General features: G+C 38.3%; 1 protein-coding gene across 1 annotated transcript; it reads left to right on the forward strand.

Annotated features, from left to right (window-relative positions):
- Positions 1-6,181: 6,181 nt before the first annotated feature.
- Positions 6,182-6,940, forward strand: LOC307128791 (ciliogenesis and planar polarity effector 2-like; the record flags this gene model as incomplete). Its single annotated transcript, XM_079820774.1, has 1 exon — positions 6,182-6,940. One exon carries the CDS (start codon positions 6,182-6,184, stop codon positions 6,938-6,940), a length of 759 nt encoding a protein of 252 aa, XP_079676900.1.
- Positions 6,941-14,490: the final 7,550 nt, after the last annotated feature.

A 14,490-nucleotide genomic window follows, 5' to 3' on the forward strand; every position in this document is an offset into this window, starting at 1 on the left:
ATTTATTTATTATATAATATAGATTCTTTTAAAACAGGTTTACAGTTATAGGCATAATGAATAAATTATGCAAAACAAAATTCTATTTCGGTTGCGTAGGTTTACAGCAGTGTTGTGTAGTTATTGGTGGTGGAACACTTACAGGTTCACGGTTCAATACGGGTTCAGTACAATAGGAAATATGTTCACACTTTAGGGTCCAATTCTCACTATAAACTATGACTTTGCCTCAATAAACCCCTAATTACTGCTCATTAGTTAGTAAGGTTGTTAAGCTTAGGTATTGGGTAGGATTAAGGAAGGGATGTAGAATAAGGTCATGCAGAATAAAGCATTAATATAGCCCCGTTTCCACCGAAATTACCCGGAACAATTTGTACCAGGAACTTTTTTCCCCCAGACCTGCTGCTGTCTGCGTTTCCACTGCGGTCTAAAGTACTGTAGCGACTATGAGTCAGATAAAATAATAACTCAACGGGGAACTGAATTAAAATGAAAGACTCGAATGACACTATGTAGTATAAATAATTCAGAATTAATGTTTACACCTTAACTTATTCGTCCGCCGATATGTAAGGACTTAAAGGGGGCTCTGTTAAAGGGAAACATGTATATTTAGCTCAAATGAATGAATTTAATGAATTCATAGGGAATTTTGAGAGTCTATTTTACAGCCGAGCAAATGACTCGTCCAGCGTTCATTTGAACGGGCCGTAAATATCAACTCTGCAGCGGATATTAATATCCGAACAATAGTGAAACACTATTTAACAGCCAGGTAACTTAGATCGGCAGTTCAAGACATTAAATTGATAAGCACATAACACAAGAACAGTTATCTTTGAATACAAACGGAACTTTATTGATTAATCTAACACATCAAACTAATATCTAACATAAACACACACACTCGCACATTCACACGTTGCAGAAAGGAAGAAGGTGAGGAAAGAATAAGTTCTAAGAGAGAGAAATTATGAAATCCTAAGCAATCTATGCATTTATGAAACATGACCTGAAGAAACCATTGATCAGTAATTTAACCTCCTATCGTTTCTTAGGCAGGGTTATTACATTTGATCTAATGCACCAGTTCAGCTTGGAATCAAAAAGGCGTTACTTGCGTTTGGGTTTCGCGTGTCGTCTGACAAAGGGGGATTCCCTTCTCCTGGCTGTACAGGGATTTTCCCGGATCTTTGATTCGCTGAAGGTCTGGTCGACGTCTGGGGAGGCCAATCGCGTGGGGTGTTGGCGGCTGGATGGAAGTCTTGTGGGCGTTGTTTGAAGTTGGAGCGCGCTGTTAGAAACTCGTTGTTGAGAGACTTTTACGGCGAAACTTTAACAGACCCGAGACTTAGCGGAAATAAAATAAACTTTAAGTAAAAGAAAGGAAAGTGAGAGAAAAGCAGATGGCCTGAATGAAATCGTTGTTAACCCATTTTCTCTGATGTTGGTCTGTCACGATCGTCAGATCGTCTCCTGGGAACTCCGTTCCGAACTCTCTCTGGTCATACTGCTAGGACTGAGCTCATCTCTGAACTGCGAACAGGCCGCGAACCAGCTCGAACCGAACTGGAACCGAACTTGAGCTGAACTCTGCACTGCTTCTGGTCTGAACTGTACAGAACTGTAGAGAACAGAACTGTGAACAGAACTGAGAACTGAACTTGAGAACAGAACTGAACTTTTCGTTCGTGTTCTGAGACTAAACTCAAACATTTGCCCATCCCCTGGATGGGTTCTGGCCAATTAGGCTTCAGGGGTGACTGTGTCTCCACCCCTCCCACAAAATTAGGTTATCTCTAGAATTTAGTTTCCTGCTCTTAAGCAGAGAGTAAATTTAGACCTAATTTCTTACTATAAGGACATGATCAATTCTATAAAGATTTCATTCAGCTCATCTGTTGGATTATACCCATACGAACGCACCGGTACCAAACACGATGCTTTTTCATCCACTCATTCAATAGTTACATAATTGCATGAATTGTGAGTAATATACATGCATGATAGTCATGTGTATTAGTTGTAAACACACTAACAAGTTATGTCGAAGGCTATTTGAATGAAAGTCCAATAATCAGTTATTTGATGTACTCCATAAGCTAACAGTTTCTGTGAGCTTACTCTGAGTTTTAGCTGTCACGTGGAGTTCATTTGCTGGTCATGCAAAGACAGAGGTCTGGTTGTTTCTTTGTCTTGTGACAACCACGAGCCTTTTGTCCTCTTTTAACTGAGTTTGGTGGCGAGTCCATAGGAAGTCAGAACTAGTAGCTCCGGGCAGAAACAAACCCCCCATCTCACTCGTGATGATGATGGTTTCCTGGAGCTGCATTGTGCTTTGTTGAAAAGGATGTTAATTTGATCGAATCATTGGAAGATTAACTCATCTATATGTCTGCGTCCACAATTGCTACAGTACTGAGAAGAATAGGCAAATTAGTCCGGTGATGTAGGACTGCGCGCGGCGCGACAGCTCCTCCCAGTCAGCGACGGACAGTAATCATTTTTGTGCGATACTGTCTGCAACAATAACAAGTGGAGGAGATGCAAGCAGTGCTGCTTTTGCTGGTTATATATTGGTTTACTACAGAGGTCATTAACAAAACGGCGGAAAAGAGACAAGCATTGATACCAGGGCTCTGAACCGGTTCAAGGAACGAAAACGAAAACCGGAAACGAACAAAATTTTAAGAGGAACAAAAACGGAAACGAAATCAAAATCAATTTGAATCGTTCTGAACATAAACGTTAATTTGAAATGACCATTAACCGGTTAATAACGTTATTTTATCGTTCTCTTTAATATTTTAATTTGGCAGTGACCAATCATGAATAGAGTAGTCCAGCATGTGACGTTGACTTATCAAGCGTGAGTGAAATGCCCGCGCACCAGTCATCTATGAATCTACCGTCAGTGCAGAGCGCGCATTTTCATGCCTCAAGTACATTTCTTTCCCCGCTGAAGTCTACAATGAAATCGCAGGTATTGGAGGACATTATTTTCGTACGTTTAAATAAGCAGTACAGACTTTAAGCTCAAACAGACCGATTTAGGCTAGTTTATGGATTTTGTTTAAGCCTGTCCAAGTCTACTAGCATCTATCAAACATTTTCCCTATAGTCTTTCAGATTGCCAATACAGGACAGGTCAATGTTTTCTATATAGACGGTTGATGCTTCGTATTAAATGGTATTTTATATTGCATTAAATGATCAAGCTTTATTAGCTGACTGAATTTGATTATGTGATGCAAGGACGTGTTGCGCAGTGTTTGCTTTGAAATTAGCAGTTGACGGTGCATTAAAAGAGCAATGGTTATCCAGTTTATTTATTCTTTATTCATGCAATTTTTAAAACAAGTCGTGTTGAAAAAAAGTTATGTACAAAGAATGTTATCACTCCTCTGAAAATAATTAGGCATAAGAGCCACTTTCGATTGTCTAACGCTCCATTAAAACAGGTCCGCTGTTTATGCTTTGTAATTAATGCATGTATTTATGGTTTTAAAAATGTTATGAATTAAATATTCAAGTTTAATTACCATGCGTTATATTATTATTGAGTGAAAATAAGTCTATTTATACATATTTGTTTAAAGTATAGGCTAAATTAAAATAAAGTTATTAACCGGTATTTTTTCAAATCAAACCGTTTTCGGAACAGTAATGTTTATTGAGGAACGCAAAAACGGAAACGCTATAATATCGATTCTGCTCGGAGTGAACCGATTGATATTTTTTTCCGTTTTTAAGCCCTGATTGATACTAAAGCGTATTCTGAAAGCTCGTAAAGCTAGATTTAAAATAAGACAAAGTATGTTATCATCAGCTATTACGGACATTGACCGTGCAATGGCTGAGACGAACGCGCGCCATCGGACAGAAAGAGCAAGACTGATATTTACTGAAAGCTGAACGATCCTCGCAAAAGACTTTTAAAAATGCTGGTTGAAATAAAATGCTGCGTGAGTTCAACCAATCAGCATGTTCAGCGCCCAAGTCCCACCCCCGAAAGTTCCCGAACTTTGAAAAAGTACCACCTCGGGAGCAGTTTTTATTGTGGACTTCTAATTTGTGACCAGTGTATTGTTTTTCTCTATCCTCTGCATATCCTCGTTCGTCAATACATCATGTGTCGGGTCAAAGGTCACTCTTTTGGCATAAGTTGATGCATACAATCGTCTGCCGGAAGCTAGTTATTTTAGTCTGTAAAGTCATAAATATGTTTTGTTTTGTTTTTTATACTAAAAATGCATGGCTTCGCTTCTTTATTAACCCCCTGCAGATGGATTACTTTTATGACGGATAGATGCACTTTTATGGCCATCAAAATCTTGAATCATTCCCATTAAAAAGCTTGGAAGAGTCAGGACATGTTTAATATAGCTCTGATTTCATTCGTCGTATACACCATAGGAAGACTTGAGGGAGAGTGAATCATGGGCTAATTGTAATTTTTGGGTGAACTATCGCTTTAAGTCTCTTTGATGATTGATGGCCATGACAGTGTGTTCAATGTGTTTTGTTGTTCTTTTGTGTGTTTTGTTATCAATTTGGAATTGTAAATTACTAATGTGGAGTATATAATTTGAGTGTTTCACTTTGTGTTGAAATAACAGTGTTTCCATCACAAATTTGTGCAAGTTATTGACTGAAATCATATATGGTTAGTATATGCAGAGATATTTTAATATTGACTGAAATCATGTATGATAATTATATGTAGTTTATATGTGTATTATATAAGCTTGAAGAGCAAGCACACCATTTCCCTATTAAAAAATATGAAAACTATGAAATACATAAACAAGTGACACAAAATGTAAATAAATCCTATATGATTTTAATTTGACTAGCATATGATTCAGTATAAGAACTCTTTATATATATATATATATATTACAGAACACTTATTTCTGCCATTTTTTCCATCATCAAACATGTTGGGGATAACTACTATTGCTACTCTGTTGTGGAAGTCCCAAATATTTTTTCAACTTGTGCAGGAGGTGCAATTGAGGGGAAAATCACACATTTGCAGCAAACGCATCGCTTACTTTGGGTAATTCCTTGGCATAAATGGATATGACGTTTTTGTAAGCGTTCCCAGGAATGCAGACCAAGTCCATAGGAAACAATGATTTTATCCACATCTGAAAAACAAATATTTCAAGGAAGAAATGGCTTGTAGTAGACTGACAGATAAGAATACTTTACTGATATAAATCTTTCCACATGCGCCAATGGAGAGATATTGAGTACGAAAGTCCCAATGTGTGAATATAAAACCAACTTTACCAAAGTCATTAAACACGTGTTGAATATCCAGCAAACTATTTAAAAATATTAATAATAAGAAACAAAATGGGCATGTCATATTAAGTTTAACAGTATGAAAATAAACTAAGGGTTTACTATAGTAACCATGTTTTTTTTTGGCGTATTGATTACCATTTGAATAACCACAGTTTTAATAAAAATACCACGGTTAAACTGGTTAAAAAACATGGAAGTGTAGCAAAAAGTTTGTGGTTACTATAATAACCATGTGTTTTTTTGTTTTGTTTTATTTGTAGTAAAATCATGGTTAATTTTTGTAAGGGTCGAGATGTGTTACTCTGTTCCATACGCATGAGTATTGAGTTATTTACAACTTCAGAATACCTCAAAACAAGCGATTTGACAAACAAACACAGAAATACAAATTAAATATACATAAAGGACATCAACATAAGCAACTAATCATAAATAAGCTAATGTATACAGCAATGCATGTCTAAAGACACGATAATCTCCTTTCAATGGCCATAATAAACTAATGCACATTATAACAGCAAAATATAATAAAGCATATCACACACACGATACTTTAAATTGACACACAACAGCCGTGAAATGAACAAAATGATATGTTGTATGAAGCTGTAAAGTTGATCATCTGTGAAAGCAGCGATCGAGGCTCCACTGCGCGGCGTGACATCACAGGGCTCATGATGTCACAGTGCTGCATTCCGAGCTACATTCCGGCGAACATTCCGAGCTGCGCCAGTATAAAAGTCAGCAGCAGCAGCGAAGACTTTCACACAATCAGCAGCAGCAGCGTTCGCCCAGAATAAGTTACTTGATATCATAATATAAAGCACAAGTCTCTTCATTTACCTAATTTAGCTCAATTAAAATGGCTATCCCACTTGGATCCATATTGGTGTCGGATTGGCACCGCTGTGCAGACAGCAGAGAGTTTTTCAGCAAAATACTGCACAAGAAGACACGGCGAAAGTTTGGGCTCTTGGAGGCGCCGATGATGCCTCCTCATATGAATGTGGACATCGTTCGCTACAAGGTTCTTATCTCGGGTAAGACTGGAGTCGGGAAGAGTGCTCTTGCTGCCCGTCTCGCTGGCCTCGATCTCCCCAAAATGCATTATGAGACCACAGGCATAGAGACAACAGTGGTCTTCTGGCCTGCGAGACTAAAGGACAGTGGCCGTGTGCTGTTTTTCCGCTTTGAGCTTTGGGACTGTGGAGAAAGTGCCATGCGAAGATTTGACCACATGCTACCGTCATGTAAGGAACAGGTGGATGCCATCCTTTTCCTGTTCTCCTTCACTGATCGAGGCTCCTTTGATGATCTTTCAAATCAGAAATCACGGATCACAGAATCTTCAGATCCAATGGTGAAATTGGTGGTTGGCACCAAATTTGACTTATTTATGCACACAGACGTGACAGAGAGTGACATAACTCATTTTCAAGAGGTGTGTGGTCTTCCGGTCTTCCGAGTGGGAGGTGATGTGAGTGCGGGGCTTGGTGAAGTAGCGCCTCTCCTAAATGCCCTTGCAGAACATCTGTGGCACCAGGACTGTAAGGCTGCTTCATCTGTCTCCATCTCCCCACAGGCTGCTCTCAGAGAAACGGGCTCAGAGATCATTGTATAGCTTGTGTGTATTGTAGATCAATTTCACATCTGTTGGTCATTATAAGGCAAACTTTATGGATGGACTATGCTGCTATGGAAATACTATACATAACAGAGAAAAAAGAAAATAAAGGTCAGCAGCAGCAGCAGCGAAGACTTTCACACGATCAGCAGCCAAACTCTGGACATCTGCTTTCACCATGAACACTAGAGCACTGTCTTCTACTGGAGCAGCTATGGAGAACAGCTCAACAGGTGAATATATCTCATATTCATATTTTCACACATTAAACACAAGAAATATTTAGTCATATGAGGATCATGTTACATTGGGAAGAGGAAAACACCAAACTTGGTCAAAGTATTTAGTTGACAAGCTCACAAACTACATCTTAGTAGGTTTTATTTCACTACGCAAAAAAAGGGTGAAAAAATTACAATTTAAAAATTAAAATTTTTAAAAAATATTTGAATATCTGAAATATAGTTACATATATAATGAAACAGTCAAATACACGTTCAAATGACAAAGCAAAACTAATACCCAGATATAATTATTTTAAAATACGAAATCTGTGATGAATTGGCCTTTTTGTCGTATTGGCTCCTAGCTCTGGTGCAGCACTCTGGGCGGGACTTGCTGGCTATTTGGGAAGAGAGGGCTGTTCACCCCAAGTCAGCACCTTGAGTTAGGACTAGGGTGTGTCCTGTAAGGTGGTGGGTGGGACACAGGCCACACCCTATATTGCCAAAAGTCGACGGGACAATTATTATTATTTTTTTAAAGATGCTAATATCTGAAATATAGTTACATTTGTAATGAAACAGTCAAATACACGTTCAAATGACAAAGCAAAACTAATACCCAGATATAATTATTTTAAAATACGAAATCTGTGATGAATTGGCCTTTTTGTCGTATTGGCTCCTAGCTCTGGTGCAGCACTCTGGGCGGGACTTGCTGGCTATTTCGGAAGAGAGGGCTGTTCACCCCAAGTCAACAGGTGTGTTCGACATCAGCTGCGGCCGGATGCAACTGATCAGCGAGAGTAGCCGTGTGTAGGCGGGGAGGATCTGCAAACGGAGACATGCAGTCGGACACTTGCTGCTTCCCGCAGTGACGCTTGCGCTGTGTTTGTATATTTTATCAGCTGAAGTGAAATAAATGCAATATTTGGCAATGGACAGATGTTTCAGAGACATTATTGTCATGTAATACTTGTACTGCTTAATAAAGCGGGTGTTTGTACAAGAATAAAGTTCAACATATAAGCCTACACTATCAATGAAGTGAGGTCTACTTTTTTATCAGTTTTATTTTGATAAACATGACAATATAACATCGAGACTACATGTTTTACGGTTATAAAAAACAGATTTGTGAGCATTAGTGGAGCTGAAGGTGTCTGAATAAACACGAAACACAGTGATCGCTGTCATGCGGTGAATCTGGCCAATCGTGGAACAGCTGTGTCGTCATCAGAGTCCGTGCAGCTGCTCTGGAGAATCTGCACCGGCTGTATTAGCGGCTGCTCTCGAATCGCTCTCGCAAGTTAGGACTAGGGTGTGTCCTGTAAGGTGGTGGGTGGGACACAGGCCACACCCTAGATTGCCAAAAATCAACAGGACAATTAAACCATGATTATGTTGTAATACCAGTGTAATACCCAAATTAAAATACAAATTTGTGTCCTCATAAATCGCATAAGCACACACACACACACACACACACACACACACACACACACACACACATGTTTGTTTTTGTGAAATGTGAGGACATTCCATAGGCGTAATGGTTTTTATACCGTACAAACCATATTTTCTATCCCCTTACCCTGCCCCTGCCCCTAAACCTAGCCCTCACAGGAGACTGTGCAGTTCACTTTCTGTGAAAAAAAACCTTGTTCTGTGTGATTTATAAGCATTTTGAAAAGTGAGGACATGGGGAACGTCCTCATATTTCACCCTCTTTTTGTAATACCTGTGTCATACCCATGTCATTATACACATTTGTGTCCTGATATTTCACAAAAACATGCCCACACACACACACACACACACACACACACACACACTCACACACACACACACACACACACACACACACACACACACACACACACACACACACACACACACACACACACACACACACACACACACACACACACACACACACACACACACACACACACACAGAGAGAGTTTCAAAAATAACACAACACTGCCATCTTTTGTTGATAGAGGGGAGGGCACACAGAGAGCCAAAAAGATTATTAAACTTTGACACATTTTAAAATATCAGGAATCCATTCATATGTCTGTATCTGCCATGTTTTGTCATTATACTGATGAAGTTTGAAGTAATCCGGGTGAAAACTAGACAGTGATTTAAAGCATTTTTGAAAGTGACACACTTCCTGCTGCCAGTTGGTGGCCACACACACACACACACACACACACACACACACACACACACACACACACACACACACACACACACACACACACACACACACACACACACACACACACACACACACACACACACACACACACACAAACCCCTTAAAGCTATTTGGTTAATGGGACACAGGAAATGTCCTAATAAACCATGTTTACGTTGTAATATGTAGTATATTTTTAAAGCTATTTGGTTACATTTTAATAAAACATTGTTTATTATGTTTTTAAACACACACATTTTCTTGTAGATTCAGTTTTTTAAATATATGATGGCTACAAATATTTTCAGCAAATTCCTTCTTAAGAAAATTTTGAGGTATATATGTTGCATATGTTGTCCAAAGTAATATTTGAAAGGAAATGACGTGATTAATTTTGACAAAAAATGATTGTAAACGTCAGAATAGTTATTTTATAAAGTCTAAATGTGAATAAGAGAACTATATTAGTAAGTATTTACTACTAGCAATTACTATTTTAACCAGCAGGTGGTAGCAGAGTACAACTCACTGGCTTAACTCATTTTAAAAATGCTTGTGTTAACTCAATTAAATAGGCTTACACACACAACAAAAAGTTTTAAAAAGGACAATATTAGTGAGCAGAATTAGCCTAATAATATGGCTTAAGTATTGTCTGTGAAATTGGGGGAATGATATTACCACTGACTCTCAAATCATTATTTAACTTACCACAACTATCAGTCCAAAATAAATACAGTATATATCGAAAATGTACTTAAATAAGGTTACAATGATAAATTATACAATATACACCAACAAATGCGTTCAATTATATAGTATATCAAATGTAAATATTGTTTAATCATTAAGAGCCTGTGTCAAATGTCCTGAACTGGTTGATGTAACTGTTCTCTGTGAGTGCTGAAGGGCAAATGATGGCTTGGAGCTTAATGTCAGAAAACTTCTACAAATTGTATAAAATAAAAAAGGCACTATGTTTATGATATGGCTCACATATTTAGGTCTAATAACTACATTTTTGTCTATAAAGTCTTAAAACCACATTCTGTGATACAACAATAGTATTTACAAAGAATATGGTGGATTCACAACTGTCATGCCATTCACTGGAAGCAGATCGAGTGATATAAACGGTGAAACAGATGCCATTTAAACTCTTCTCTCTCTCTCTCTCTCTCTCTCTCTCTCTCTCTCTCTCTCTCTCTCTCTCTCTCTCTCTCTCTCTCTCTCTCTCTCTCTCTCTCTCTCACACGCACACACACACATATATATAGCCTATAGTGTTTTGTAAAGTTTTTTTTTTTTTGAGAAATCTATCGCCAGCACACAGCACATATTTACACATTCAACAAAAGATACTTTTCTGATGACTAAATTCACGTCTCGCACACGCACTGTGTGCTGACACTTGCATAGGCGTATGTGAGAATTCAGACTTTAGTGAGAACCTGAATAGATTTCCATTTATTTTATATCAGCTAATGATATTTCTTACCCAAGATCTTCCCCTAAATTTATCACAAACATGAGCAATACATTTAAATAAATAATCGTTTTTCCGATAATAAGCTTACTGATCAACGTGTTAATAAGTTTTCAATTTGTAACAATATAAGTGAGGACATTTAGTCTTGAAATATATTGTCAAAACAAGTTGAAGCATTTGAAAGCGCACGTACACACACAGCGCTCTTCTAAACTGTAATTAAGATCACCTGTCTGTAATTATCGTTTCATTATAACCTGATCCAGAGTCCTGCACGGGTCCGATTTTGTAAACCCACAACCGCAGTGCTTAAAACCGCATCCGACCCCACTAAATAAAATCTGCACCCGACCCGACCTCCTTAAAATAGAACCGAGACCCGACCCGCACCCACAATAAAATCAGTTTAGCATATCACATTATAGACACACTTACAAAAATGTTTATTGCCAGCATACAGAAGTTATTACACGACCATTAACACAAGGACAACTTCAGCCGGGACATTCTAAAACGCTTGAAAAACGCTTAATGTGGCTTAATGTAGGTAAGACACTGTTATAGACGCACTGTTGGGCATTGTGACGTCAATACTTGGCGTGGCCTTCATGTTGATAGCCTCCTTTACAGCTACTCGGATTCCTGCGCACTGTTTATAGACGTACTCCCTCTCAGTCGTGTCTTAATTTTATTAATTTGGCATTATTATTTCAACCATGGTAAACTGTTGCTGCATTGTAGGGTGTAACAGCGCAACACATTATCGCCATGGGAAAAAGGCCGAAAATGGATTAACTTTCCACCGCTTTCCTGCTTGGAGGCGTAACCACGGAGACCAAGTATCCGGGGTAACAAAGAGTCGTCGGCTTTCACAAAAGGACGCTGTCAGCTGGATGCAAGAGATGGAATGCACGTGGAAAGGGTGATTGGAACCGTCCGCAACAAGTACACTATTTTGTCAGATAAAGTACCGATTCACATGGTGTTGCCATGCAAGGTTGAAGATATGACATTCCTCGATCTGTATGTTGTGCTCTGACAAACATGAGCCCTAGTGTTGTGCTGAAATAAATGTGCATTAAATACAGCCATAAGTGTCTGTTGCATTCATACCCACAATCGTCACAATAAATATAATTAAATTAAATGCATGTGTCTTATAAACAAGAAGCAATAACAGTATAATGTGCTAAAGCAAGAAGTGTCACACACTCAGATGTTTTTCAGTGTTTATTTGCAAGTAGTGCAACCTGAGAACACAGAACGCTGCAGTGCAGTTGGAATGCTTCAAGGTAAAAGGTTACATAGGCTTCGTGATCTGCAGCTCCTGAACCCATACATTTGTGAACTGCACATTTCATATGGATCCAAACCGTTAATAGTTCCAATTTTGTCCATATACCGGGCCCTGGCTTCCCTATTTAACGCATCCCAGTAAATTCCACATCCATTCTCCCAACTCTGCTTCTGCTCGTTCGATGGAGTAAGGACTCCTCTGTATGTTTACATTCACGAGGCCATCAACATGGCCGCCACGTCCCAGAATGCAACGCGGCACCCAAGCCCTATTAAGAGACCAAACTCAGTAAACATAATACTAATAACGTATACTATGTACAAAAAAATCAGATGAGCCCAGAAAATGAACGCAACGCGTTTAATTACACGTTAAGCGTTTTCCTCCCATAGAAAACCATTATAAGAAAACGCTTAACGTGGCTTAATGTACTAAGACAGTGTTATTAAGAGACCAAACTCAGGAAACATAACAAAAATACTGTTCGATAGAACAGCTTGTGCTTGGTTTTGTTACCACAGTTATCTGCGTGCTTCCTCAGCGATGAACTTCCACATTTGCGGCTATCTTTTCTTCAATTTCTCATGATCTATCTCGACGACTGCAGTGCAGGCAGATCGCACGCGCGGTTGTGATTCTTCTGGGAGGGCGCGCGCGCGGCCACAAATAAACTGATATGGATTTGAAATTATTTTATCAACTTGAAATACAGGCAAGGCATATTTTTGTAAATGCATATTTTTAGGAACCCATCTACAATATACATACATATATATTGTTATATATAGGCCTATATTCGTTTGCACGTGACTGTTTAAAACCCGTGTTTAGACCCGCGTTTCTCCCTTGTCCGACCCGCACCCGTATCCGACACAGTAGGATGTTTTTCACCCGTTCAGCAATATTCGCGGGTCACCCGTCAGGTACCCGCACCCGTGCAGGACTCTGACCTGATCCTTACCAGCATTTATCATTTGGCCTGTGGATAGACCAGGTTTATCGTGCTGTCTACTGCATGTTGTAAGTACAAGTTTGCTGAATTGTTGTGTACAGATCGTGTATTACTTATCTGTTGTGTTGTTTAGAATAAATACCTAATCTGTGTCTTGAATTTCTTGTCCTTCGTCATGTTAATGGCAGCTGAGCCCTTAGGTTAATTGTTCTGTATGAGGTGGTGTTCTTTTGAGTTAGTATATTGCACATCGCCACCTACTTGTCTGGATGTTCATTCTTTCTTTTTCATGTGAAGTAACCTAATGGCCATAGAGAATGTAACAGTATATAATGCAAAATGGTAATTAAAATATTCGTCTTTTGTCAAAATTGTGAGCTGATTTTATTTACTAAATGTAGTAAACAGTTGCGCAGAGAACATGTTTGTGAAGGAGTGATCTAAGGTTAAATGGTTACATTGAATACCTTGTGTTCTTCAGAAAAAGACCTTTTTACAATGTTTTTTCACATTTATTTTTATTTTTAAGAACTTGATAACAACTGAAAACTGGCCATATCCCTTTGTACCAGCCTGATGTTTCACAACTGGTTATATCCAAATATAATGTTGTGTTAGGGCAAACAGAAACCGGCAGTCATTTACAACTTATCATTAACATAAATATTCCACAGTCTCTAGTCTCCACTCTTCTGTTTTGAAAAGTTAATGTATGACAGACAATATACTGGGGCTGATGCTATTTATAAATATAAAATATAGTACAAAGACGTGGTTCTATAAACAAATTAATTTAACTACAGTAGGTAACATGTTGTTCACTGATATTAAAGTTAATAACAAATCTACCGAGACTTATTGAAGATCAGGTTTTCTTTACACTGATCATAAAGACCATACCTTCTTTACTCATTTGAGCAATGCAGACGTCAAAGGGTTAGTTCACCCCAAAATGTAAATTCTGTCATGAATTCCTCTCTCTCGTGTTGTTCTAAACCCATCAGACCTTCGTTCATCTTCAGAACACAAATTAGGATATTTTAAATTATGAGCTCACTGACCTCTCCATAGACAACTTTAATGAACAGTTTAATTTCCCAGAATGGTAGTAAAAATTTCATTAAAATAGTCCATGTGACTCGAGTGGTTCAACCTTCATGTTATGAAGCGATGAGAATACTTCTCATGCGCAAACAAATCAACAAAAATAATGACTTTATTCGACAATGTCTTCTCTTTCCTGTCACTCAAAAATTGAGATTTTATATTATATTTATTATTTAATAATATATTTATCATTGAGAATATCTAGATGTAGATCTATATATTTAGATGTAGAATCTTATAGTCTACATCTTAAAATCATCAATCATAATTAGGT

The sequence above is a fragment of the Gobio gobio genome (genome assembly GCF_949357685.1).
Source record: "Gobio gobio genome assembly, chromosome: 1".
Classification (NCBI taxonomy): domain Eukaryota; kingdom Metazoa; phylum Chordata; class Actinopteri; order Cypriniformes; family Gobionidae; genus Gobio; species Gobio gobio.